The sequence below is a fragment of the Pelobates fuscus genome, chromosome 7 (genome assembly GCF_036172605.1).
Source record: "Pelobates fuscus isolate aPelFus1 chromosome 7, aPelFus1.pri, whole genome shotgun sequence".
Lineage (NCBI taxonomy): Eukaryota > Metazoa > Chordata > Amphibia > Anura > Pelobatidae > Pelobates > Pelobates fuscus.
This window is the reverse complement of record NC_086323.1, coordinates 462707-489255: the sequence shown is the minus strand read 5'-3', so window position 1 is coordinate 489255 and position 26549 is coordinate 462707. Positions and strand designations below refer to the sequence as shown.

At 48.5% G+C, this 26549-nt stretch overlaps 1 protein-coding gene across 4 annotated transcripts in view; it reads right to left on the bottom strand.

Moving 5' to 3' along the window:
* COL24A1 (collagen type XXIV alpha 1 chain) overlaps positions 1-26549 on the bottom strand; it is an 808926-nt gene that overhangs the window by 382037 nt on the left and 400340 nt on the right. For all 4 annotated transcript variants that reach the window (XM_063427613.1, XM_063427615.1, XM_063427616.1 and 1 more), the window contains 2 exons: positions 26152-26205; positions 25334-25387 (listed from right to left, as the gene is read on the bottom strand). In XM_063427613.1, the coding sequence (XP_063283683.1) occupies positions 25334-25387; positions 26152-26205 (108 nt within the window). The remainder of the gene's footprint in view (positions 1-25333; positions 25388-26151; positions 26206-26549) is intronic.

Genomic DNA, 26549 nt, shown 5'->3' with positions numbered 1-26549 from the left:
GGATTTAGTTCTACCGGTCTGGCTAGAATTTGGGATAGTAGCGTTTGGATTTCCATCCAGAAATGTTTTACCTTGGGGCAGTGCCACCACATGTGGGTGTATGTCCCTTTCTCTCCGCAGTTTCGCCAGCAGAGGTCGGTAGGTGTCTTTTTCATATGGCATAGTTGAACTGGGGTGGCATACCACCAGAACATTGTTTTGTACGATTGTTCCTGCATCGTGACACGGATGGAAGTTTTGGAGTTAGTCTCCTAAATGTCCTGCCAGTCAACACCTTCTAGGGTTTCCCGTAAGTCAGTTTCGCCACTTGTCTGTATAGTGGAGGGCGCCCCATTCCCGTGTGGTAGAGCAGAGGTAGGAGCAGAGTTGGGTGATCATGCCCCTTTGGTATTGTTCCGCTTGACATATTTTTTTCTAAAAAGGTCTGTTTGGTATTGGCGACTATTTTCACCGTCGTTTGGGCAGTGTAATTTCTAGGTTAGAGATAGCGAAAGAAGTCTGTGGGGGTCAGGGTCGTTCTGGCTTGTAGTTCTGGGAAGGAGATGATTGTGTCGCCTGTATATAATTGGTGGACTCGTTGGAGGCCAGCTCTCTCGAGGCCCCTGAAGTCCCTAGGTCTCATGCCTGGTATGAAGGCCCTATTGCGATGTGAGGATGTGGCTGTTAGTTCATACTTAAGGGCAAACCTGTCCCACACCCGGATGGAGTTGGTGATGGATGGGCATGCTGTTCTCGGGAGTGCTCTGTGCTGTCTCGGGGTCCAGATGTAGAATTGTGGGAGATCTGAGATCTAGTTTCTGGGGGGGGGTGTGCCATAGGGCTATCTGCGCCATTTGGGCCGCAATATTGTAAAAATGGAAGTGGGGTAGAGCCAGGCCCCCTCTCATTTTGGGTTGGTAGAGTATATTGCGGGAGACTCTATGTCTCTTGTTTTTCCATATAAATTGGTCGATTGCTCGTTGTAGAGGAACCAGGTCATGTTTTGTTATAGGAATGGGCAGGGCTTGAAACAGGAATAGGATACAGGGTAGAACATTCATTTTAATTGAATGTATTCTCCCAATCCAGGATATGGGTTTGTCCGCCCAGGTCTCCATGTCCGATATGAGTTTGGCTATCATGGGTGTGTAGTTCAATCTGTGGTGCGCCGAGGGTTTTGCTGGTAGTTTGACCCCGAAATATGTGAGAGATGTAGTTGAGATGCGTATGTGGGGATCTGTGGCCATTTGGGCGATGTCTGTCTGTGGGAGTTGGAGTGGGAGAGCGCAGGAATTCTCCATGTTAACCTTTGTAGCGGAGAGGTAGTATAATCCACAGTATCTCCGCTGGGTAACAGGAACAACATAAATAATCCAGGCAAATGAATACAGCATACAGTAGTCCTAATAGCGTTATAAGAATCCTTCCTTCCCAAGAACTAGACGACACATAGACTAGGAGTCAACTGAGGTCTTTATTCACAGTTCCAGTATTTATGCAAGGGGTTTCCATACTGACATAGCAGGGGTAATACAGTAGGGGACTACATGGGGGACTTAGAATTCTGAACATTTCTCCCATCAGGCACTGCTGGACGAGAGGGATACTCCCACTAGAATATACAGTTAAGTGGATTATCCCTCCGTGCAGCAGAACCAGCATTTTACATTAAAACCCATAACTTTTATAATATTCCCTTTATTTGAACGAATGGACGTTCGGTAGATAGCTGGGGTCTGAGCGCACATTTCGTGAAAGTACCGCTCAGATCCCAGCATAAATAACCGAACGCTGCACGAAACGAGTATTACATTTAAGTTACATTTAAACTACCGATTGACTTTAGGGAACCACTTTACCGAAGGACCGGGGCTCCCGAACGGCTTGGAAGTCCAGCGGTATTCGTGCCGCCGAGTAGCCGATTTTAGTTCCAGGCGCTCAACGACAAAATACCGTTGAGATGGCCGACCGCCGCGTGGTCGGTAGCCGAACGGCGGCCACCCTGAATCCCTCTAATTACCGATTGCAACAATATTGCAATCCTTAATGGGAGCCACACAACCTCCTGTGTGTGGTCTCCCTTCGGTAGTTTGGTTGTGTCACTAACAGTGTTGAAATTCACTGTTCGTGAAACTATTGTATGAATGCTGGCGGTTTTTCATGTTCACATGGAACCTATGCAGCATACACATACTTGGTTCTTAAAGGGATACACACATCTTTAGGACAATACAGTAAATAGTGGCTAATTCGCCACAACCTTGTATCCTGGATGTCTGTAGGAGAGGGAGTAGCACTTGCATGGATAGGATGGGATTGGTTAGGGTAAGGAGAACGTCGTCTGCGTAGCCAGATACCAGGAACTCCTGGTCCTCTATCTTGGCTCCTGTGATCAGTGGGTGCTCCCTGATCGCCTGGAGGAGCGGTTCAAGCGTTAGCACAAAAAGTAATGGAGAGAGGGGGCATCCTTGTAGGGTGCAGTTGGTTATGTTGAATTGTGGGCAAGTTGCCCCAGTCATTTTTATTTGTGCTGATACATTGATGTATAGTGAGCGTATTGCCGTGATGTACGGTGGGGGTATTTTTAGATGTTCTAATAATGTGAACATATAAGGCCAGTTCACGTGGTCGAACGCTTTTTCTGCATCAAGTGAGAGGGCTAGGGAGGGGTTTTTGGCTGTGGCCAGTGTCCAGATTATGTCAATGCTTTGTCGCGTATTTTCGAATAGCTGTCTGCCGGGGATAAATCCGACTTGGTCTGGGTGGATTAAGTGTGTCAGGTATGGGTTGAGTCTCGTCGCCAGTATCTTGGCAAAGATTTTGCTGTCATGGTTTATGAGTGAGATGGGTCGGTATGTTTCTGGTTGGGTGTGATCCTTGTCCGGTTTAGGGAGTAGTATAATGTTTGCCTGTGTCATGTCTCTGAAAAAGGGTTTCCATGTGTGGGAGTAGTTCCTCCCGGAAGGTTTTGTAGTAGCCTCCCATGAAACAATCCGGGCCTGGGGCTTTGTTGCTTTTAAGGGAGGAGATAGCTGAATTTATTTTGTCTTTGGTTATTGGACGCTGCTAGTTCTATTATGGCTGTTGTATGAAGTGTGGGCAGGTTAAGGCGGGTTAGGAAATCGGATGTGGCCTGGTAGATGTTTGCGTTGACTGCGTTGTCTTGTGGGGAATGATTGTACAATGCTTTGTAAAAGGCTGTGAAGGTGTGAGCTATCTCGGTCGGTGTGGTTTTGAGTGAGCCGTCTGGGGCTCTTATTGCTGTAATATGGGGGTGTGTTGGTCTGGGTCGCAATGTGCGGGCGAGTAGGGTGTCCATTTTATTGGACTTGTCGTAATATGTCCTTTTGGTCCAAGTTATAGCGCGGGCAGTTTAGTCTATGAGTAGGTGTCTAATGGCGATGCGTGTTTCTTGTAGGTGTCTGAGTGCTTGTGGATTTGGGTCCGTTTTAAGATGTTGTTTCGCCATGCGTAGAGTGTCAAGCAGTTGTGTGAGTTTTGGGATTTCGAGTTTCTTTTTGTGTGTCGCTATTTTGATAAGGAGCCGCGGATCACTGTTTTGTGTGCTGCCCACACCGTTGTCATAGGGACATCTGGTGTCAGATTCTCTGAGAAATATGTGGCTGTTTTTGGATGTCATCCATGACCTGCGGGTCTTTGAGGAGGGATGTCTCCATGTCCACGGGGTGGGGCTATGGAGATGGTACAGGTAAATTGCAACATCTGCGTGGTCGGACCATGCGATGGAGCCTATTTCTGTGTTTTGTGTTTTTGTGAAGCCTGTCTGGTTAGTTAAGAATAGGTCTATGTGTGAAAAAGTGTTGTGGGGGGGAAAAGTAGGTGTAGTCTTTATGACTTGGCTGTTGTGCTCTCCACGCATCTATGAGTCCTGTTGTACGGATGAAGTGGTGGAGTAGTTTGTCCTGTGCGCCCATGCCATGGGACCTGGTCATCCCCAGGCGTGCGCTCCTGTCCGCGGCTGGGGACGGGGTGGCGTTGAAGTCTCCTCCTAATAGTACCACTCCAGTGGGCAGCGATTGGACCATATCGGATTTGTGGTTCCAGAATTGTGGCGTCGGGGTATTGGGGGCATATATATTGATCAGGTGTATGGGTTGTGAGTGGATATTACTAGGCTTGTTACTAGGATGTATCTGCCCTCTGGGTTAGATGTCACTTGAGTGAAGTGTATCGGGTATCTCTTGTGTACGAGGATTGCTACTCCGTTCCGCTTTCGTTAGGTTCTTGCTTCCGCTGCTAGGCGGTACGTGTTGTCTCGGAGGGAGACCTGGGCAGATCTGGGTATGTGTGCCTCTTGAATAAATGCAATATCTGCGTTCAGTCTTTTTAGTTCTCTAAAAAGTATGCGTCGTTTGCGTGGAGCGTTGAGGCCCTTGACATTTAGTGAGGTCACTTTCATGGCCATGGCTGTTCGGTTTTTGGGTGTGCTTGTGGTGTTGGGTTTTTTAAGGCCACATGACCCATTTTGAGGCCTGTGGGTTCTTGCTGCCTAATGTGGTTGTCCATGAGTTGGGGTCAGGGAGGAGGGGAGAGGAAGGGGGAGGGGGTACCCTTGCAGGTAACCTTGTGGTTACAGGGAGCGGAGGCTGGATGGAGGTGGTTCCCTCTACGGTAGTTTGTTCAGTGTGGATGAGTGTGGGTGGGAAGGGTTTGGCCCCATTCTGTTTTAGTAGGATTATTTCCTTTTCTTAATTTGTCCCTCAGTTTTTTTTCCCTCCCCTGGTTCTGGAGGGCATAGGATGATGGTCCATTGTGTGGGGTCTGTGTCTGGGTAAGGGGGTGGCTCCACCCTGTGAGTGTGTTGGTTGTATCAGTGGTATGCAGCAACCCTTCTTGCAAAGCAACACAGTACACGTTTAACAGAGTAGTCATGCGATAGTACATATTAAGATGGACTGTGAGGATTCTTATGTTCAATGCGCAACAGGTGGGAAAAGGAAATAACATATACCATTACCCCGTAGCACAGGCTCACGTCATCAGGGGATTTCTTATTGGTGAGCCGCAATTACACAAAGTGTTGTGCTATTAGGCTAATTGCATCACGGAACGCTCTCATCATCAATCATATTATGGTGGCGTTAATCTCGATGTGCTCCGGTCTAATAATACAGGTTTTACACACATATAACAAGTCAGATTCTCCCCTTTGCAAAGCTAAAACAAAAGGGCTGTTGCTTCATCCACACTCTTTCTGCAAATATGTACAGCAGTGCGTTTCTGTGTGACATGCCTATATGTGTACTGTTCTCGCTGTTCAGATGTGGTGTTCTGTATACGTATAGGTCTGGTGGCTAGAGCCGGCATCTAAGGTGAGTGGGTGTGCAGAGTGAGGGCAGAGATTATTTACGTACATAGATATACTGTACACCACCATAACCCCTCACTAGGTATCCCATATGGGGATCCCTGGGGTCATGTTGGTTTATTAATTAGGGCCCGCATCTGGAGTGGGCAGGCGGACACGGGGACCATGCCCATATACAGTTTCGCAACGAGCGTACATTAGATACAACACTCTATGCCAGACATGGCACCCCAGGGCCGTACTGCCCCCCACACCCCCACAGGGCCCACAAGGTCATGTATATCTCCCCCTTCTCCCCCACATGGTCATGGATTGCAAGTGTTTAGGCCTGACGTTCCTTTCCTTTGGTCTCCCCCATTTTGTAACTAGATGGCTTTGTGCTTATTCCTGGGGATGGGGGGGGGGGGGGAGGTGGCACAGGCAGACGCTAGGTGTCCCTGTTGTGCCCGCTCTCCCTTATGTGTCTAGTGGTGTCTGCTCCGTTGGTGTATGTTGTGTGTGTTACCCCCATTCCTTTGCTACTGGCAAGTCCTTTATGTAGTACATTACAGTTCTGATGATAAATTAGGCGGTACTGCTGTGCAGAGCGCTTCCGCGAGGTGGCTCATCAGTGTTCAGGTGTTCATATTTGGATCCGCTACGTGGGGTAGTCACTGCTGGTACTCTCAGGGTGTACGTTATGCTGGTCGGTCTGGAACAGCTGGAGCGGCTTTGAGGAGAGGGTGAGTGGGGACATGTCCTTGTCTTGATGTGAACGATGTGAATAGCCCGAGCGTGGCGGATAGTGTGGAGGGTTGTAAAGTTGCTTGTCCTTGCGGTCTCTTCTTGCAGAGGGCTCAGTGGGGCCCGGGGGGAGGGGGGGGGGAGAGGAAGGGGAGGGGGAGCATCCTCGAGCCTCCACAGGGTGGTGTTTGGGGTGTGCAAGGGTCTTTAGCAGGTAATGGGCAGCCGTATTGTTCAGTTCAAAGTCCGGATGTTCAGGTGGCAACGGCCGTGAGGGTGTCGAGTTTGTGACGACGGTTGGTCTTTTTCTTTATTCCGCGGCTGCATACCAGTCTCATGGGCCTGTAAAGCCTCCCGGGTGGTAGTCGGCAGTGTAAGGTTAGTGGGAGGCATGATGCCCAGAGCGCTGGATCTGTGCCTGGTAAGAGGACGTGGGGTTTACCATGCTTGAAGACCATTAGCTTAAAGGGGTGCCCCCATGCATACCTCCCTGTGTTGGCTCTAAGGAGGTCTGTGACAGGCCTCCACTCTCTTCTGCGCTGGAGAGTAATGGGGGCCAAATCTTGGAATAAAGAGAGTTCCTTGCCATTGTGCTTTATCAGGTTGTCCCGGGCTCTCCTCAGCACCGCCTCCTTTGTTTGAAAATGGAGGAAGCACACAATGATGTCCCTGGGCCTTGTGTTATCCTCTCTCCAGGCGCGCAGGGCTCTATGTGCTCTGTCTATGTGCCATTGTTCGTCCGGTGTGTCTGGTAGGAGAGGTCGCAAGATGTCGAGGATGGTGGCCGTGAGTGGGCCTTCATCGGGTTGTTCAGGTAGGCCGCGTATGCGTAGATTATTGCGGCGTGATCTGTTCGCTAGGTCTTCTAATGCAGCCTCCGATGACTCAAGTCGTGTGGTAGGCAGATTGATGTGGGTGATCATCGTGTTGTGTGCTACCACAGTGGTCTCCACCCGTTGCTCAAGCTTGGAGGTTCGCGCTCCCAGTGCGTGGATTTCTGCCTTGGAGCTGCATTCTATCTCGTGGGCTAAAAAGCTTTTCACCGCCGCCAGTTCTGAGTATGTGGGCGGTCTCTGGTGTAGGTGAGCCCTGCTTCTGGGGTGACCGCTGGAGAGGCCAGGGCCCTCGAGCAGGTTCCGCCGCCATCTTGTGAGTCTTGGCGGTGTTGGCGGGAGGCCGTGAAGAGATTCATCACAGTGGCGACCGTATCCTGTAGTTTTTTTGGCGGCTTTCTCGGCGTACGCTTGTCCATAGTACTTTAGGGGTAGGATGGGTGAGAGAGATTCGTGGATATTTATCTTTTATAGGCTTTTGGTAAAGGGGTCGGTCAAGCCACGCCACCAGTCTTGTCTATTCTTATACTTTGTATGACACATGTTTTGCTGATGATTCATACCAAGTATAAGAAGACACCCGTATATCCCAGGTGGGAATTGTTCCACCCATGAACTTACAAAAGCGCTCCAGACTGTTACAATATTGCTCTTCTCTGTTTCCACACATAACCTTGTTTCGATATTTTAACTGTGCAACCCAATCCCCGAACCGATTTCCCATTACCCATTTGTGTATACGAACAACGGACCACCCGGCCCCTGGCGTGTGCCACCACTTAACCCTGTCACCTTTCCAATACCCAAACAGCCGATCACCCTACGAGCAGAACGTGTCTCTAATTAATCGCCAAGGGAGCTGCAGTCTGCGGTTAACCGCAGCCTAATTGACGGTCTGGGCATTCTCGTTCGGGCCCTATTTCCCAAACTCAAAAACCTGAAAGACTCACGAACAAGGACCACCTACAGCCTGGCGTATAGCCTCAATTAGAATGTTGGTTTTGCGGTTAACCACAGGCTAAGTGCCCCTTCCCGACGGTCTCCGTTAGTTTCCCGAACGGCTGGGACAACCATCAGGAGAGCGGGGATTCGTGTATACCCATGGCCGCTATTCGTTCCATGAGTTTGGGTAACACCCACTGACCCCTTTGGTCCCATACCCTGGGACACCCCAGCCACTTTTGAGACTGAGTCTAAATCCGACTCGACCTTACAAAAAAACAGAGAAAAAGCAGAAACTGGAGGTGGCGGGTTAGATAACGAAACGTTTATATGGGAGAAAGGGAATCTATATCGCTTGACTGAGAAAAAGGGACAGCGTAGATGACAGCTAGTAGTGCCCCACAAGTACCGACAGGAGATACTAAGAATAGGGCACGATATACCTTTAGCGGGCCACCTAACTGAGACTCGCACTTTACACCGCATCACCCACACCTTCTTCTGGCCAGGGGTACACGCGGATGTTAGGACATATTGCAACACATGCGATTAGTGTCAGCAGGTTGGGAGGAGAGGCGACCATCCTAAGGCCCACCTGGTGAATATGCCCATTGTAGAGGAGCCATTCAGCAGGGTTGCCATAGACTTAGTGGGGCCACTGGCTACTCCTAGTCCCTCCGGTAAGCGCTATATTCTTACCATGGTGGACTACACTACCAGGTACCCAGAAGTTGTGGCCCTATCCAACATCCAGGCAGACACGGTGGCCAATGCGTTAGTTCAGGTGTTCTCTCGAGTGGGATTTCCCAAAGAGATCCTGTCCGACCGAGGCACCCAGTTTACAGCTGAGCTAACACAGCAGTTATGGCAGGTCTGCAAGATCAAGTCTCTCCTTAGCTCCCCCTACCACCCCCAGACTAATGGGCTCTGTGAGAGGTTCAACGGGACCCTCAAACAAATGCTCAAAACTTTTACACAGGAGTATAGGGACTGGGAACGCTTCCTACCGCACCTCCTGTTTGAATATCGGGAGGTGCCCCAGGAAACAACTGGATTCTCTCCCTTTGAGCTGCTCTACGGACGCAAGGTACGGGGACCCTTAAACCTGATCTGGGAACACTGGGAGGGAGAGACCGAGAATGCCGGAGTCCCCATTGTACCATACGTGCTAGAACTCAGGGACCGAATGGAGCAACTAGCCAAATCCGTTCAGGCTAACCTCCAGTCGGCCCAGAGAAGACAGAAAGTATGGTATGATTGGGGAGCACGGAAGAGGACCTTTGCCCTAGGGCAAAAGGTGCTGGTGCTTAAACCGGTTAAGACAGATAAACTACAAGCCTCCTGGCAAGGTCCGTACCAGGTTGTGGAAAAGAGGGGAGACATCACCTACGTTATAGCTAGCTGCCACGATGACAATCTTAGGAAAACCTTCCACGTTAACATGCTCAAAGAGTACTTAGAGCAACCAGAAAACACGGCAGCTGTCTGTTGCCCCCTACACGAAGACCCTGACAGCCTACCGATCCTGAACTTATTAGAGAAGACCCCCCACTCGTATCTAGTGAGCCAGGTCAAGATAGGAGACCGCCTTAGTTCCACTGAGAGGGAGCAGCTCAACCTGCTACTCCAAGCCAAATGCTCTACCTTTTCCCAAAAACCCGGGTACAGTACCCTGACGACTCACCAGATGGATACCCCGGGGCAGAAACCCCTAAGACAGGCCCCTTACAGAATCCCATTGGCAGTTAGGACTGAAATGAAGGAGATCTACGAGATGCTCCAACTAGGGGTTATTGAGCCTTCCGATAGTCCATGGGCTTCCCCAGTAGTCCTGGTACCCAAGAAGATGGAACTACCCGATTTTGCGTGGATTATCGGAAGCTCAATGATAAGACAGTGACTGACGTCTACCCTATGCCCAGAGTAGACGAGCTACTTGATCGTATAGCCAGGGGAAACTATCTAACCACCATTGACCTCTGTAAAGGTTATTGGCAAATTCCCCTGGCCCAAGAAGCTATCCCCAAGTCGGCATTCGTCACAGTGTTCGGCTTATACCACTTTAAGGTAATGCCGTTCGGGATGAAGAATGCCCCCGCTACATTCCAGCGCTTGGTGGATAGACTCCTGGATGGCTTCCAGGGTTTTGCTTGCGCATACCTGGACGACATAGCCTGGACGAACACTTAGCTCATGTAGGAACGGTACTGGATCAGATTCGGGCCGCGGGCCCGATGCTGAAGCCAGAAAAATGCCATTTTGGGATGGCCGAGGTGCAGTACCTGGGTCACAGAGTGGGGTGTGGAAAACAGCGGCCAGAGCCGGCTAATATAGAAGCCGTCGCCAATTGGCCCACCCCCACCACTAAGACCCAGGTCCTAGCCTTCCTGGGCACAGCAGGGTACTACAGGTGCTTCGTACCAGACTACAGCACTATTGCAAAACCATTGACCGACCTAACTAAGAAAAACCTTCCCCGACAGGTCCTGTGGTCTCCCCACTGTGAAACTGCTTTTCAGGCTCTTAAAACTGCCCTTGTTAACGCTCCTGTCTTGGTGGCCCCAGCCCTTAACAAACGTTTTATCGTCCATACAGACGCTTCCATGTTCGAGCTGGGGGCCGTCCTCAGCCAAGTAGGCGAAGATGGAGGGGAGTGCCCGATTGCCTACATCAGCCATAAGTTCCTACCACGCGAGGTCAGCTATGCCGCAGTGGAAAAGGAGTGGTTGGCCCTGGTGTGGGCACTAAAAAAACTGACTCCCTACTTGTATGGACAAGCGTTCACTCTGGTTACAGACCATAACCCGTTGGTGTAGCTAAACCAGGTCTCTGGGAACAATGGCAGACTTTTACGTTGGAGCTTATCGTTACAGCCATTTAACTTCACGATTACATACAGACCCGGAAAGCAGAATGGCAACGCTGATGGGTTATCCCGACAAACGGACCTCAGCCCAGCATAACCACCGGTCTGAAAAGGGGTCAGACGGTGTCTGCCACAGTGTTCCACAAGGAGGGAGCACTATTACAAAAGCGCTACAGACTGTTACAATATTGCTCTTCTCTGTTTCCACAAAGAACCTTGTTTCGGTATTTTAACTATGTAACCCAATCCCCGAACTGATTTCCCCTTACCCATTTGTGTATACGAACAACGGACCACCCGGCCCCTGGCGTGTGCCACCACTTAACCCTGTCACCTTTCCAATACCCAAACAGCCGATCACCCTACGAGCAGAACGTGTCTCTAATTAATCGCCAAGGGAGCTGCAGTCTGCGGTTAACCGCAGCCTAATTGACGGTCTGGGCATTCTCGTTCGGGCCCTATTTCCCAAACTCAAAAACCTGAAAGACTCACGAACAAGGACCACCTACAGCCTGGCGTATAGCCTCAATTAGAATGTTGGTTTTGCGGTTAACCACAGGCTAAGTGCCCCTTCCCGACGGTCTCCGTTAGTTTCCCGAACGGCTGGGACAACCATCAGGAGAGCGGGGATTCGTGTATACCCATGGCCGCTATTCGTTCCATGAGTTTGGGTAACACCCACTGACCCCTTTGGTCCCATACCCTGGGACACCCCAGCCACTTTTGAGACTGAGTCTAAATCCGACTCGACCTTACAAAAAAACAGAGAAAAAGCAGAAACTGGAGGTGGCGGGTTAGATAACGAAACGTTTATATGGGAGAAAGGGAATCTATATCGCTTGACTGAGAAAAAGGGACAGCGTAGATGACAGCTAGTAGTGCCCCACAAGTACCGACAGGAGATACTAAGAATAGGGCACGATATACCTTTAGCGGGCCACCTAACTGAGACTCGCACTTTACACCGCATCACCCACACCTTCTTCTGGCCAGGGGTACACGCGGATGTTAGGACATATTGCAACACATGCGATTAGTGTCAGCAGGTTGGGAGGAGAGGCGACCATCCTAAGGCCCACCTGGTGAATATGCCCATTGTAGAGGAGCCATTCAGCAGGGTTGCCATAGACTTAGTGGGGCCACTGGCTACTCCTAGTCCCTCCGGTAAGCGCTATATTCTTACCATGGTGGACTACACTACCAGGTACCCAGAAGTTGTGGCCCTATCCAACATCCAGGCAGACACGGTGGCCAATGCGTTAGTTCAGGTGTTCTCTCGAGTGGGATTTCCCAAAGAGATCCTGTCCGACCGAGGCACCCAGTTTACAGCTGAGCTAACACAGCAGTTATGGCAGGTCTGCAAGATCAAGTCTCTCCTTAGCTCCCCCTACCACCCCCAGACTAATGGGCTCTGTGAGAGGTTCAACGGGACCCTCAAACAAATGCTCAAAACTTTTACACAGGAGTATAGGGACTGGGAACGCTTCCTACCGCACCTCCTGTTTGAATATCGGGAGGTGCCCCAGGAAACAACTGGATTCTCTCCCTTTGAGCTGCTCTACGGACGCAAGGTACGGGGACCCTTAAACCTGATCTGGGAACACTGGGAGGGAGAGACCGAGAATGCCGGAGTCCCCATTGTACCATACGTGCTAGAACTCAGGGACCGAATGGAGCAACTAGCCAAATCCGTTCAGGCTAACCTCCAGTCGGCCCAGAGAAGACAGAAAGTATGGTATGATTGGGGAGCACGGAAGAGGACCTTTGCCCTAGGGCAAAAGGTGCTGGTGCTTAAACCGGTTAAGACAGATAAACTACAAGCCTCCTGGCAAGGTCCGTACCAGGTTGTGGAAAAGAGGGGAGACATCACCTACGTTATAGCTAGCTGCCACGATGACAATCTTAGGAAAACCTTCCACGTTAACATGCTCAAAGAGTACTTAGAGCAACCAGAAAACACGGCAGCTGTCTGTTGCCCCCTACACGAAGACCCTGACAGCCTACCGATCCTGAACTTATTAGAGAAGACCCCCCACTCGTATCTAGTGAGCCAGGTCAAGATAGGAGACCGCCTTAGTTCCACTGAGAGGGAGCAGCTCAACCTGCTACTCCAAGCCAAATGCTCTACCTTTTCCCAAAAACCCGGGTACAGTACCCTGACGACTCACCAGATGGATACCCCGGGGCAGAAACCCCTAAGACAGGCCCCTTACAGAATCCCATTGGCAGTTAGGACTGAAATGAAGGAGATCTACGAGATGCTCCAACTAGGGGTTATTGAGCCTTCCGATAGTCCATGGGCTTCCCCAGTAGTCCTGGTACCCAAGAAGATGGAACTACCCGATTTTGCGTGGATTATCGGAAGCTCAATGATAAGACAGTGACTGACGTCTACCCTATGCCCAGAGTAGACGAGCTACTTGATCGTATAGCCAGGGGAAACTATCTAACCACCATTGACCTCTGTAAAGGTTATTGGCAAATTCCCCTGGCCCAAGAAGCTATCCCCAAGTCGGCATTCGTCACACTGTTCGGCTTATACCACTTTAAGGTAATGCCGTTCGGGATGAAGAATGCCCCCGCTACATTCCAGCGCTTGGTGGATAGACTCCTGGATGGCTTCCAGGGTTTTGCTTGCGCATACCTGGACGACATAGCCTGGACGAACACTTAGCTCATGTAGGAACGGTACTGGATCAGATTCGGGCCGCGGGCCCGATGCTGAAGCCAGAAAAATGCCATTTTGGGATGGCCGAGGTGCAGTACCTGGGTCACAGAGTGGGGTGTGGAAAACAGCGGCCAGAGCCGGCTAATATAGAAGCCGTCGCCAATTGGCCCACCCCCACCACTAAGACCCAGGTCCTAGCCTTCCTGGGCACAGCAGGGTACTACAGGTGCTTCGTACCAGACTACAGCACTATTGCAAAACCATTGACCGACCTAACTAAGAAAAACCTTCCCCGACAGGTCCTGTGGTCTCCCCACTGTGAAACTGCTTTTCAGGCTCTTAAAACTGCCCTTGTTAACGCTCCTGTCTTGGTGGCCCCAGCCCTTAACAAACGTTTTATCGTCCATACAGACGCTTCCATGTTCGAGCTGGGGGCCGTCCTCAGCCAAGTAGGCGAAGATGGAGGGGAGTGCCCGATTGCCTACATCAGCCATAAGTTCCTACCACGCGAGGTCAGCTATGCCGCAGTGGAAAAGGAGTGGTTGGCCCTGGTGTGGGCACTAAAAAAACTGACTCCCTACTTGTATGGACAAGCGTTCACTCTGGTTACAGACCATAACCCGTTGGTGTAGCTAAACCAGGTCTCTGGGAACAATGGCAGACTTTTACGTTGGAGCTTATCGTTACAGCCATTTAACTTCACGATTACATACAGACCCGGAAAGCAGAATGGCAACGCTGATGGGTTATCCCGACAAACGGACCTCAGCCCAGCATAACCACCGGTCTGAAAAGGGGTCAGACGGTGTCTGCCACAGTGTTCCACAAGGAGGGAGCACTATTACAAAAGCGCTACAGACTGTTACAATATTGCTCTTCTCTGTTTCCACAAAGAACCTTGTTTCGGTATTTTAACTATGTAACCCAATCCCCGAACTGATTTCCCCTTACCCATTTGTGTATACGAACAACGGACCACCCGGCCCCTGGCGTGTGCCACCACTTAACCCTGTCACCTTTCCAATACCCAAACAGTCGATCACCCTACGAGCAGAACGTGTCTCTAATTAATCGCCAAGGGAGCTGCAGTCTGCGGTTAACCGCAGCCTAATTGACGGTCTGGGCATTCTCGTTCGGGCCCTATTTCCCAAACTCAAAAACCTGAAAGACTCACGAACAAGGACCACCTACAGCCTGGCGTATAGCCTCAATTAGAATGTTGGTTTTGTGGTTAACCACAGGCTAAGTGCCCCTTCCCGACGGTCTCCGTTAGTTTCCCGAACGGCTGGGACAACCATCAGGAGAGCGGGGATTCGTGTATACCCATGGCCGCTATTCGTTCCATGAGTTTGGGTAACACCCACTGACCCCTTTGGTCCCATACCCTGGGACACCCCAGCCACTTTTGAGACTGAGTCTAAATCCGACTCGACCTTACAAAAAAACAGAGAAAAAGCAGAAACTGGAGGTGGCGGGTTAGATAACGAAACGTTTATATGGGAGAAAGGGAATCTATATCGCTTGACTGAGAAAAAGGGACAGCGTAGATGACAGCTAGTAGTGCCCCACAAGTACCGACAGGAGATACTAAGAATAGGGCACGATATACCTTTAGCGGGCCACCTAACTGAGACTCGCACTTTACACCGCATCACCCACACCTTCTTCTGGCCAGGGGTACACGCGGATGTTAGGACATATTGCAACACATGCGATTAGTGTCAGCAGGTTGGGAGGAGAGGCGACCATCCTAAGGCCCACCTGGTGAATATGCCCATTGTAGAGGAGCCATTCAGCAGGGTTGCCATAGACTTAGTGGGGCCACTGGCTACTCCTAGTCCCTCCGGTAAGCGCTATATTCTTACCATGGTGGACTACACTACCAGGTACCCAGAAGTTGTGGCCCTATCCAACATCCAGGCAGACACGGTGGCCAATGCGTTAGTTCAGGTGTTCTCTCGAGTGGGATTTCCCAAAGAGATCCTGTCCGACCGAGGCACCCAGTTTACAGCTGAGCTAACACAGCAGTTATGGCAGGTCTGCAAGATCAAGTCTCTCCTTAGCTCCCCCTACCACCCCCAGACTAATGGGCTCTGTGAGAGGTTCAACGGGACCCTCAAACAAATGCTCAAAACTTTTACACAGGAGTATAGGGACTGGGAACGCTTCCTACCGCACCTCCTGTTTGAATATCGGGAGGTGCCCCAGGAAACAACTGGATTCTCTCCCTTTGAGCTGCTCTACGGACGCAAGGTACGGGGACCCTTAAACCTGATCTGGGAACACTGGGAGGGAGAGACCGAGAATGCCGGAGTCCCCATTGTACCATACGTGCTAGAACTCAGGGACCGAATGGAGCAACTAGCCAAATCCGTTCAGGCTAACCTCCAGTCGGCCCAGAGAAGACAGAAAGTATGGTATGATTGGGGAGCACGGAAGAGGACCTTTGCCCTAGGGCAAAAGGTGCTGGTGCTTAAACCGGTTAAGACAGATAAACTACAAGCCTCCTGGCAAGGTCCGTACCAGGTTGTGGAAAAGAGGGGAGACATCACCTACGTTATAGCTAGCTGCCACGATGACAATCTTAGGAAAACCTTCCACGTTAACATGCTCAAAGAGTACTTAGAGCAACCAGAAAACACGGCAGCTGTCTGTTGCCCCCTACACGAAGACCCTGACAGCCTACCGATCCTGAACTTATTAGAGAAGACCCCCCACTCGTATCTAGTGAGCCAGGTCAAGATAGGAGACCGCCTTAGTTCCACTGAGAGGGAGCAGCTCAACCTGCTACTCCAAGCCAAATGCTCTACCTTTTCCCAAAAACCCGGGTACAGTACCCTGACGACTCACCAGATGGATACCCCGGGGCAGAAACCCCTAAGACAGGCCCCTTACAGAATCCCATTGGCAGTTAGGACTGAAATGAAGGAGATCTACGAGATGCTCCAACTAGGGGTTATTGAGCCTTCCGATAGTCCATGGGCTTCCCCAGTAGTCCTGGTACCCAAGAAGATGGAACTACCCGATTTTGCGTGGATTATCGGAAGCTCAATGATAAGACAGTGACTGACGTCTACCCTATGCCCAGAGTAGACGAGCTACTTGATCGTATAGCCAGGGGAAACTATCTAACCACCATTGACCTCTGTAAAGGTTATTGGCAAATTCCCCTGGCCCAAGAAGCTATCCCCAAGTCGGCAGCCCACCCACAATAAACAGTTACTACACCTGGGTGAGGGAGAATCTTGTCCAGGTTCAGGTGCCTCACCACGGCTGTGTGGGGGACTGGTAGGCTGCCTTGGTAGGTTGCTGAGGGGGCAGAGACCAGCGGTACTCTGTCCTGTTGCCAGCACTACCACGGGAGTAGTCTGGTTGGAGCCTGGTTGCTGGAGACCGACTGTCTCCCCTTTAAATACACCGCTCTGCTGCTGGAGACCGACTGTCTCCCCTTGAGTTACACCGCTCTGCTGCTGGAGACCGACTGTCTCCCCTTGAGTTACACAGCTCTGCTGCTGGAGACCGACTGTCTCCCCTTTAGTTACACAGCTCTGCTGCTGGAGACCGACTGTCTCCCCTTTAGTTACACAGCTCTGCTGCTGGAGACAGACTGTCTCCCCTTTAAATACACCGCTCTGCTGCTGGAGACCGACTGTCTCCCCTTGAGTTACACAACTCTGCTGCTGGAGACCGACTGTCTCCCCTTTAGTTACACAGCTCTGCTGCTGGAGACAGACTGTCTCCCCTTTGGCTAAACAGCCCTGTTGTGGGGGGGCAGGACCGACCGTCCCTACCCCCTGTGCTGGAAGTGCAGAGACCACGGTCCCATCTGCACAGGTGTGGGGCTTACAGTCTCCCCCTGGTACATTAAGCTGCCGCTGGGGAGAGGTGGTAACCAGCTCCTCTCCCATTAGAACACTCTGCCACTGGGGAATGGAGACTGGGCTCTCTATTCCCTGTACTATAATGATCCGCCGCTGGGGAGAGGTGGTAACAATCTCCTCTCCCATGCATACTTCCCGTCTCTGCGGAGGGAGACCGACTGTCTCTCCTCCCAGCACAGAGTCCTGCTGTGGGGGAAAGGGGGCTGGGCTCTCTATTCCCTGCTGGATATTCTGCCGCTGGGGAATGGAGACTGGGCTCCCAATTCCCAACAAATCACACTGCCGCTGGGCTGGGGGGACGGCCCCTTCAGCTCCCTGTAACTTGGGCGCAGAGACCACGGTCCCATCTGCGCTGGTGTGGGGCTTACTGTCTCCCCTTGGTGTGCTAAGCTGCCGCTGGGAGAGGGTATAACAGGCTCCTCTCCCTTACACACCTTCAGCCGCTGGGGAGAGGAGATAACCGGCTCCTCTCCCTGAACCGTAGATTGCCGCTGGGGAGCAAGAACGGCACCTTCAGCTCCCTGTAACGCACACTGCCGCTGGGGATCTGGGCCGACTGCCCAGCATCCCTGTAGGGCCGGTAGAGAGACCGCAGTCCCATCTCCACCTGCCATCTGTGGGTCTTCCCAGGACCAATCCGTGAGGCCCCTCAACATTTGTGAGTAAGGGCCACCTGCTTCCCCACCTGACAACTCTGGCTGCTGCTGGGGATCTGGGCCGGCTGCCCAGCATCCCGGTGGGCCCGGTGGAGAGACCTTGGTCCCATCTCTACCTGCCTGTTGTGGTTCCTCACAGGACCAGTCTATGAGGACCCCCACTTCGGGTTCCTCCCGCCGCCTCAGGGAAAGACGGCTAACCTCCTCGGATGCAGCCTCTACTCGGCTGCTGTAACGCTCCTGCTGCTGAGCATACTTCCTCTCTTTCGCCAGCCGGAATTCTCGGTCCAGCCTTGTGTTTCGCTCGGCCATGACCTGGTTCCAGATCACCCGGCGTGTCTCCATGGGTATATCATCCCCATACTCGGCCACTCGCTGCCTCACCTCGGCCAGCCAATCATCTCTAGAGCCAGAACCTTCCATATTTGTCTGCTCCCAGGGGCGCTGCACGACTGCTAGCGTTGCCCTCAATTTGTAAATCCAAACAGTGTCTCTGAGCTGCTTTACCTCGCACTAGGACGCCATCCCACCGCTTGCCACCAATGTAACGGATCACCTGGCACCCCGACTTGGTACCTCCGTTAATGGATGCTCCTAGTGCTTCCTGAGGACTCCAAGCACTCTGGCAGACACCACAATCACCGAATCCGAGAAGTCTTTAAATTCTCCCAAGCATATGAATGCTGTAGACCATTGAATAGGAACCATACGAATAGGCTTGTACTCCTAGCAGTCAACTTGAACAGCATGCAATAAATCCTTCCCCCAATAATGAGACGACACATCACTTTGAGGGTAAAACAGGAACTCTGGACTGGCTCATCCAGCCTGGCTTTTATTTCCAACTCACACATACAGGCCACACCCAGGGGGAGGCATAAAAGAACCAATGACATAGATGTTACCTCCCACACATCCCCTCCCCTTAGTGTGACACATAATCCCATTATGCATACAGTGTAAAATATACTTTTACACAACTTTCATAACTTTAAAACCATACATCACATTCACATAAAAATACATATCCACAATCAATCCATTCAGGGGAACAACATATTAAAAAATGGCATGAATCCGACCAGGGGTTCAAAAGTTACTAAAAGTATCTTTTGTTCCTTTCTGGCTGGCAGAAAAACATCCCCACAATGCACCCTGGTTTCCTCCCTTCTGCCCTGGAGTTAATTGGAGAAGTAATCCAATTACCCAGGACTAAAGGCAGACTCCATTAACCACATGGTTGCAAAACAACATAAAACACTTTAAAATACATAAAGTCACATTTACACATAACACACAGACATTTCACCTATCCCCAGATAGCTGGGATCTGCACGCACAAAACTACCGAATAGCGTGCAGATCCTACTCACACAGTACAATTGCCATGGAGCTAAAGTCTTTCCCATAGTCTTTCATTATATGAATAGGCTCCATGGTATGGCTATCTGGGGTATCACATTCCCATAAAGTCTGGTCCATAGTCCAAAGGCAAGAGGCGGGCAATCAGCCCCCTCCAAGGACACGTGGCGAGGTTGGTTTCGCCACAGTGCCATTTAGTGATTTTGGGCACTGGGGGTAGTTGCTTATTCCTTGGTTTCAAGCGCCAATCCACCATATTCTGTTGTGTTTGTACATAAAAATATATAACTGTGCAGCTATTGCATAAAACAGGTACATTCACCATATCCCCAGATAGCTTAGATCTGAGCGCACATTATTACTGAATGGCGCTCAGATTACACACATACAGTTCAATTGCCATGGAGCCAAAGTCTTTCCCATAGTCTTTCATTATACGAATGGGCTCCATGGCATAGCTATCTGGGGTATCACTGCTCAAACAGGGCAAGCACTGAATGACCCGGCTTTCATGTCTTTGCAGGGGAAAATCAGCGTTTCAACATGGGGCCATAGTCTAAAGGCAGCAGGCAGGCAACCAGGCTCCTCCAATGCACAGTGGCGAGATTGGTCTCGTCACAAGAGTGTATCTTGGTTCCAATGTTTACTAATTTATCTATATTATCATATCACAATTACAGGTAATGTAATCACATTACAGGATACATTGACAGCAAATTTTACAAATTGCAGAGATCAATGAGATTCATTATGAAATTGCATATACTGCGTCTGCTTAGTCAATGACTGCATTAGCAATCTTCTTAGTGATCACTTTTCTGATCACAGACCTCAAAGGAATACTCTAAACACCAAAACAACATTAGTTATCTTATCTCCTGTTAGATTCATTTCCAATTGGCTGGAGTAAGCAGTAGCATGAATAAGGATTTTAGTATGTGTTTGGTATAATAAAAGATTGAGTACGCTGCATGGGAGGGTGCTTTAAGAAATCGCCACCAGCATTCAGAGGCCAATGTTTGTGGGGGATGGGTAAATTATTGTGTAAATGAAAAGTAGGGTTATATAAAAGTAGAGCAGGTTTTGATTTCCAACTCTCCTTCATAAACTTGGCTTTCCAACTAAAGAAACAAAGTGGGACATGGAGGAGGTTTGATGTTACCCCAAGGCTTGTTGTAGACTTTTGAGGAAAATCAAGAGAGAGAAAGCAATGTGTTTGTCCAGCAAGCTGGCTTGGGTGAGCGGTTTGATATTCTGAGTAGCCAGTGTTAGCCTTACAATCAATGCGGATAGTGTTAGTATAAAATGTGAAAAGAGGGTTTATGGCCCATACCTAACCATAGCTGGTATAGCAAGAGGAAATCATCCCGAAAATGTAATAAGGAAAATCTAAATCTAAATAAAGAAATCTAAATAAAGAAATGCAATGTGTCTAACAAAAGATTCCTCAAAAGAGGATTTATCAATAGTCAGTCTGGCTATTCACCAATAATTAGGCACAGTATAGGATGAATCACAAAGAGAACTAAATGGACAACGGAACAACATTTTTGTTTAATTCATGATTCAGAAGTTCCATCCATGTCGCCCAAAAAATATAATTAATGGGGAAAAAAGTTGATTGATAATACAGCTGATGGTTATTGTATCCCGTATGGCCTCAGAATGCCTGTATTTAATTTGTCGGTATTTAATTCTGTATGGAAGTTTGCTACTTTTTCCCATAATATTCATCTACATGTTACCTTGGAACCTTGTCCTCATCTCTCCCAGTCTCCCGTCATTCAAGAAAGCCTTCTTTACAACAGTCATCACTTTTCCCCTTTGCTTCCTAAGTCCGTTTCACTTTCCCAAGTCCTCTTCACTTTCCCCTTCCACTGTACGATTCTCCAACAAATGAATTAGACACAAATAGATCACCCTCTACTCCCGTCAGGCACATCATATCTAGCACACCCTCCCGCAACTCTGGCACATCATATCTAGCAACCTCTGCTTCCCTCTGGCACATCATATATAGCACTGCTGGGGAGATAATTGATTTAATTGCTGTATCAACTCAATTATCTCCAAGCGAAAAATACACTTTTTACTCATTTGTGCAGAGAGGCACTGAGGCTAGTGGTGTTGTGCAGAGAGGCACTGAGGCTAGTGGTGTTGTGCAGAGAGGCACTGAGGCTAGTGGTGTTGTTGAGAAAGGCATTGAGGCTAGTGGTGTTGTGGAGAGAAGCACTGAGGCTAGTGGTGTTGTGGAGAGAGGCACTGAGGCTAGTGGTGTTGTGCAGAGAGGCTTGAAGACTATGGTGAGGCCTAATAGAAAGCAGTTGTTGTTGGGGGATTCCATCATAATAGGTGTGGAGATGGACAATGGTGGTCTTGTGAGGTGTCTTCCCGGAGCTACTGCTCACAGAGACAGGAGACGTATCTGTAATATTGTTAAGCAAGCAAAGCAGGAAGGGGAATTGGATGTACTTGTCCATTTAGGGACAAATGACTTGGCTTGCAATGAGGTTTCAGAGGTTAAGGAAGTTTTTAGTGTTTTTGCCAATGATATACGGCAGGTTGCTTCCACACTGTCATTCTCTGAAGTTCTGCCTGTGCATAACACTCAGAACGACAGGCGGATGCGTATTAGGGACTTTAACTTGTGGCTTTGTGAATGGTGTCGGGAGCAAGCATTTGGCTTTATTGCTCATGGTAGCTCTGTTTGGAATGGAAATAAACTGTACAAAAAAGATGGTTTGCATCTTTCTCAAAAGGGAACAAATGTTCTCAGTGAGCAGTTCAGAGGTTTTGCTAGGATGTATTTAAACTAGGAGGGGGGGCAAAAGGGTGATAAAACATCAATCCAATTGTACCCCAAAACAAGGATAGAAGGTGCCTGTAGCAAGTGTGTTAAAAAATGATAAGCTTAGAGTCATATCTACAAATTCTCGCAGTTTAGGGAATAAGATCCATGAACTTGTGGCAATAATGGCAACTGATAGTGTAGATTTAGTCGCTGTTACTGAGACATGGTATAATGAGAAAAATGACTGGGACATAGCAATACCAGGGTACTCTTTATATAGAAAAGACAGGGAAGGCAAGAAAGGGGAGGGGTGGCCCTGTATGTAAAGGATAGCATAAAATCTAGCCTAATAAAGGTTAGTGAGGCAAACATAGAGTCTGTTTGGGTTACGTTAGAATTTGGTAATCACACAGTAACTCGTGTAGGTGTGATTTATAGGCCCCCAGGACAAATTGAAGAGTTAGATAATCTACTAGTTGAAGAAATAGCTAAAATGACAATGAAGGGGGAAGTTATCATCATGGGTGACTTTAATCTTCCTGATGTGAATTGGAAAAAAAAATAGCTACTTGTGCCAGGAGCACACATATTCTAAACTCCCTACTGGGATTGTCTCTAAAACAAGTCATTGAGGAGCCAACTCGTAAAGAGGCCATACTAGATTTAGTGTTAACAAATGGAGATTTGGTATCAGATATTACTGAAGATTGGAAGTTAGCGAATGTTGTGCCCATTCACAAGAAAGGTAATAGGGAGGCAACTATAGGCTAGTAAGCCTTACTTCCGTAGTGGGGAAAGTGATGGAAACCATGTTAAAGGATAGGATTGTTGAACATCTAAAAACACATGGATTTCAAGATCAGAGGCAACATGGGTTTACTTCAGGGAGATCATGCCAAACTAATCTTATTGATTTTTTTGATTGGGTAACTAAAATTATAGATCAGGGTGGTGCAGTAGACATTGCTTACCTAGATTTCAGTAAGGCTTTTGACACTGTTGCACATAGAAGGCTTATCAATAAACTACAATCTTTGAGTTTGGATTCCAATATTGTTGAATGGGTAAGGCAGTGGCTGAGTGACAGGCAACAGAGGGTTGTAGTCAATGGAGTATATTCGAAGCTTGGGCTTGTCACCAGTGGGGTACCTCAGGGATCTGTACTTGGACCCATTCTCTTTAATATTTTTATTAGTAATATTGCAGAAGGTCTTTATGGTAAGGTGTGTCTTTTTGCGGATGATACTAAGATATGTAACAGGGTTGATGTTCCAGGAGGGATAAGCCAAATGGAAAATGATTTAGGTAAACTAGAAAAATGGTCAGAGTTGTGGCAACTGACATTTAATGTGGATAAGTGCAAGATAATGCATCTTGGACGTAAAAACCCAAGGGCAGAGTAAAGAATATTTGATAGAGTCCTAACCTCAACATCTGAGGAAAGGGATTTAGGGGTGATTATTTCTGATGACTTAAAGGTAGGCAGACAATGTAATAGAGCAGCAGGAAATGCTAGCAGAATGCTTGGTTGTATAGGGAGAGGTATTAGCAGTAGAAAGAGGGAAGTGCTCATGCCATTGTACAGAACACTGGTGAGACCTCACTTGGAGTACTGTACACAGTACTGGAGACCCTATCTTCAGAAGGATATTGATACCTTAGAGAGAGTTCAAAGAAGGGCTACTAAACTGGTTCATGGATTGCAGGATAAAACTTACCAGGAAAGGTTAAAGGATCTTAACATGTATAGCTTGGTGGAAAGACGAGACAGGGGGGATATGATAGAAACATTTAAATACATAAAGGGAATCAACACAGTAAAGGAGGAGACTATATTTAAAAGAAGAAAAACTACCACAACAAGAGGACATAGTCTTAAATTAGAGGGACAAAGGTTTAAAAATAATATCAGGAAGTATTACTTTACTGAGAGGGTAGTGGATGCATGGAATAGCCTTCCAGCTGAAGTGGTAGAGGTTAACACAGTAAAGGAGTTTAAGCATGCGTGGGATAGGCATAAGGCTATCCTAACTATAAGATAAGGCCAGGGACTAATGAAAGTATTTAGAAAACTGGGCAGACTAGATGGGCCGAATGGTTCTTATCTGCCGTCACATTCTATGTTTCTATGTTTCTATGTATAACATTAAAATTATACATCCAATTCCCATAAAACGTATATTTTCAGAACGAGCATAATTAGGGAACAAACATATCCAAAAATCATACGAATTGGTTCAGGGGTTCGTGAGATAGTTGGAAGTCCCATTTCTGCCCGCTGCACACGAGGCTCCAGCTGGTGTGGCCCATTCCTTTTCGTATATTTAAAATACCGAACAGTCATTCTTTTTATTGTTCGGGCCTTTGGAGGTCGTGTGCCGCCTCGTTCTTGTAATACTTCTACTGAATGCTGCCTTGCTCGTATGAATCTATGTGAAGATAAGTGGTCCTGGAAGTCTCAGCAGTGTTCGGGAGTTTGAGTGTCCGAAAATAGTTCCAGACACTCGACGACCAAACCCTGCTGGACAAAACAAGATGCCCGCCACCACGTGTTCGTGCATATGAATTGATGGCCACCCAGTGAACCACTTAGAACTTTTCGGTTTAGCACAGAGTCAAGGAGTTAATTGGCAGCACACGCCTGGTCTGGGTAGTCTCTGGTTCGGCAGTTTGTTCGGTTATACGAACGAGTTAGCAAGGTTATTAGTTTTTTCATTTGTATGTTCAGTATAACAATGGTTACAAATACAGTGGTTACAATGTTCCAAGTCTTTGGCCAGGCAATAACAGGGGATCTGTTACACTTATGTTGCCATAATAAAGAAAAAAAAAAAAGCTGAATAGCTGAGCTTAGCACACTGGAGCTAAAGGGAGCTCATTTCGGGAGCTTTCAACTTTAGGGGTGGCAGGCACCTGACAAACCATAGAGAAGTTTCCAACATGATATTTTCGTCTGGCTACATACTCTGAGATTGTAGGGCACTGGTGGAAACTAAATAAAAAATACACTACAAAAATACAACAGTGTTCCTCCCACAGGAATCTGGCAGGCCAGTCCCAGTTTGAAGGTCCAGGTTGGTTCCTTGGTGTCCCACTTCTGGTTGGGAGTGGCAATTTCCACAAATTAAGCCATTTTTGCAATCATAACAGGATTTACATTTTGACAACTTTCATTTTTAAGATTCTATTTCTGAAGGAAGAAAATCAGACGTACTGGCAGAGATATAAATAAAAGACATGATACAAATGATTAGCATTTATTTTTAACAAGATTATTTTATTTGCAAAAAAATGCATTCCTACCTCTGTACCTTTTGGTCCCTGAGGACCCGGGGATCCTCTGTCTCCAAGAATACCCTAGAAATAGCAATAGCAAAGTGTAGTTAGGACAATAAGTAAAAGTCGATGTATAGCCTGTTGGGTATTGGGAGATGCACCCATTTTTTCTGGAACTGCATTGTGCATTCAGCTCTCTACCCATGTCACCACTGAATCGGAGATCATGACAGCTAGTTAATGTTAACACTGCATGAAAAACCCACAAAAGGCTGAAACAAACCAGAACAAAAGGTTACCCAGTCTAATCTCCATGGCTCATTGATGTGATTTGGAGAATATCACCTTGCCCTGCACATCCCTGCTGGTGACATGTAGCTGGAGCAATCTATAAAATCATACAGCTGTAAGCTACCCTTTACCTTGCGACATTCCGTCAAGCTCGGATCGCAGGAATGCGCGGTTGTCATATATCTACACTCTGAACCAGAGTATAAATTGATAGTGGCTACAAAACAGAGTAAGATCAGCATGTAAATCTATTCCAATCATCCTATGGGATAAGTTGAATTGTTGCTAAGGAATTGGCTACTACACCAATATACCTCTGCTTGCATTTATGGGAGAATCATTTCTCTCCATATCAGAAGCCTCTTCCTGCTCGCTTCCCCTATCGGTTGGTAATTCCGCATTGCGTGACCTATTGATTGGTAATTCCGCCTTGTGTGACCTATTGATTGGTAATACCGCCTCCCATGACCTATCGATCTTAGCTCTAGATTTCATGGTTTACTTCTAACTGACATTTTTGGTAAAAAGTGCAGGAAAGCTGAGCAATAACTTACCTTTGGTCCTTCAGGACCATTAACCCCAGGCAAACCGATATCTCCAGGAAAACCCTAGTGAGAGAAGACAGCATTAATAAGGCATGGAAACACAGCCAGGCACAGTCTGGTCATCACTGAGAATAATCCTGCTAGCTGCCATGCTGGAGTGTGCAGGGGGCACGGTCTGTACTGAGTATAACCCGCTAGCTGCCATGCCGGAGTGTGTAGGGGGCACAGTCTGTACTGAGAATAACCCTGCTAGCTGCCATGCCGGAGTGTGTAGGGGGCACAGTCTGTACTGAGAATAACCCCACTAGCTGCCATGCCGGAGTGTGCAGGGGGCACAGTCTGTACTGAGAATAACCCCGCTAGCTGCCATGCCGGAGTGTGTAGGGGGCACGGTCTGTACTGAGTAT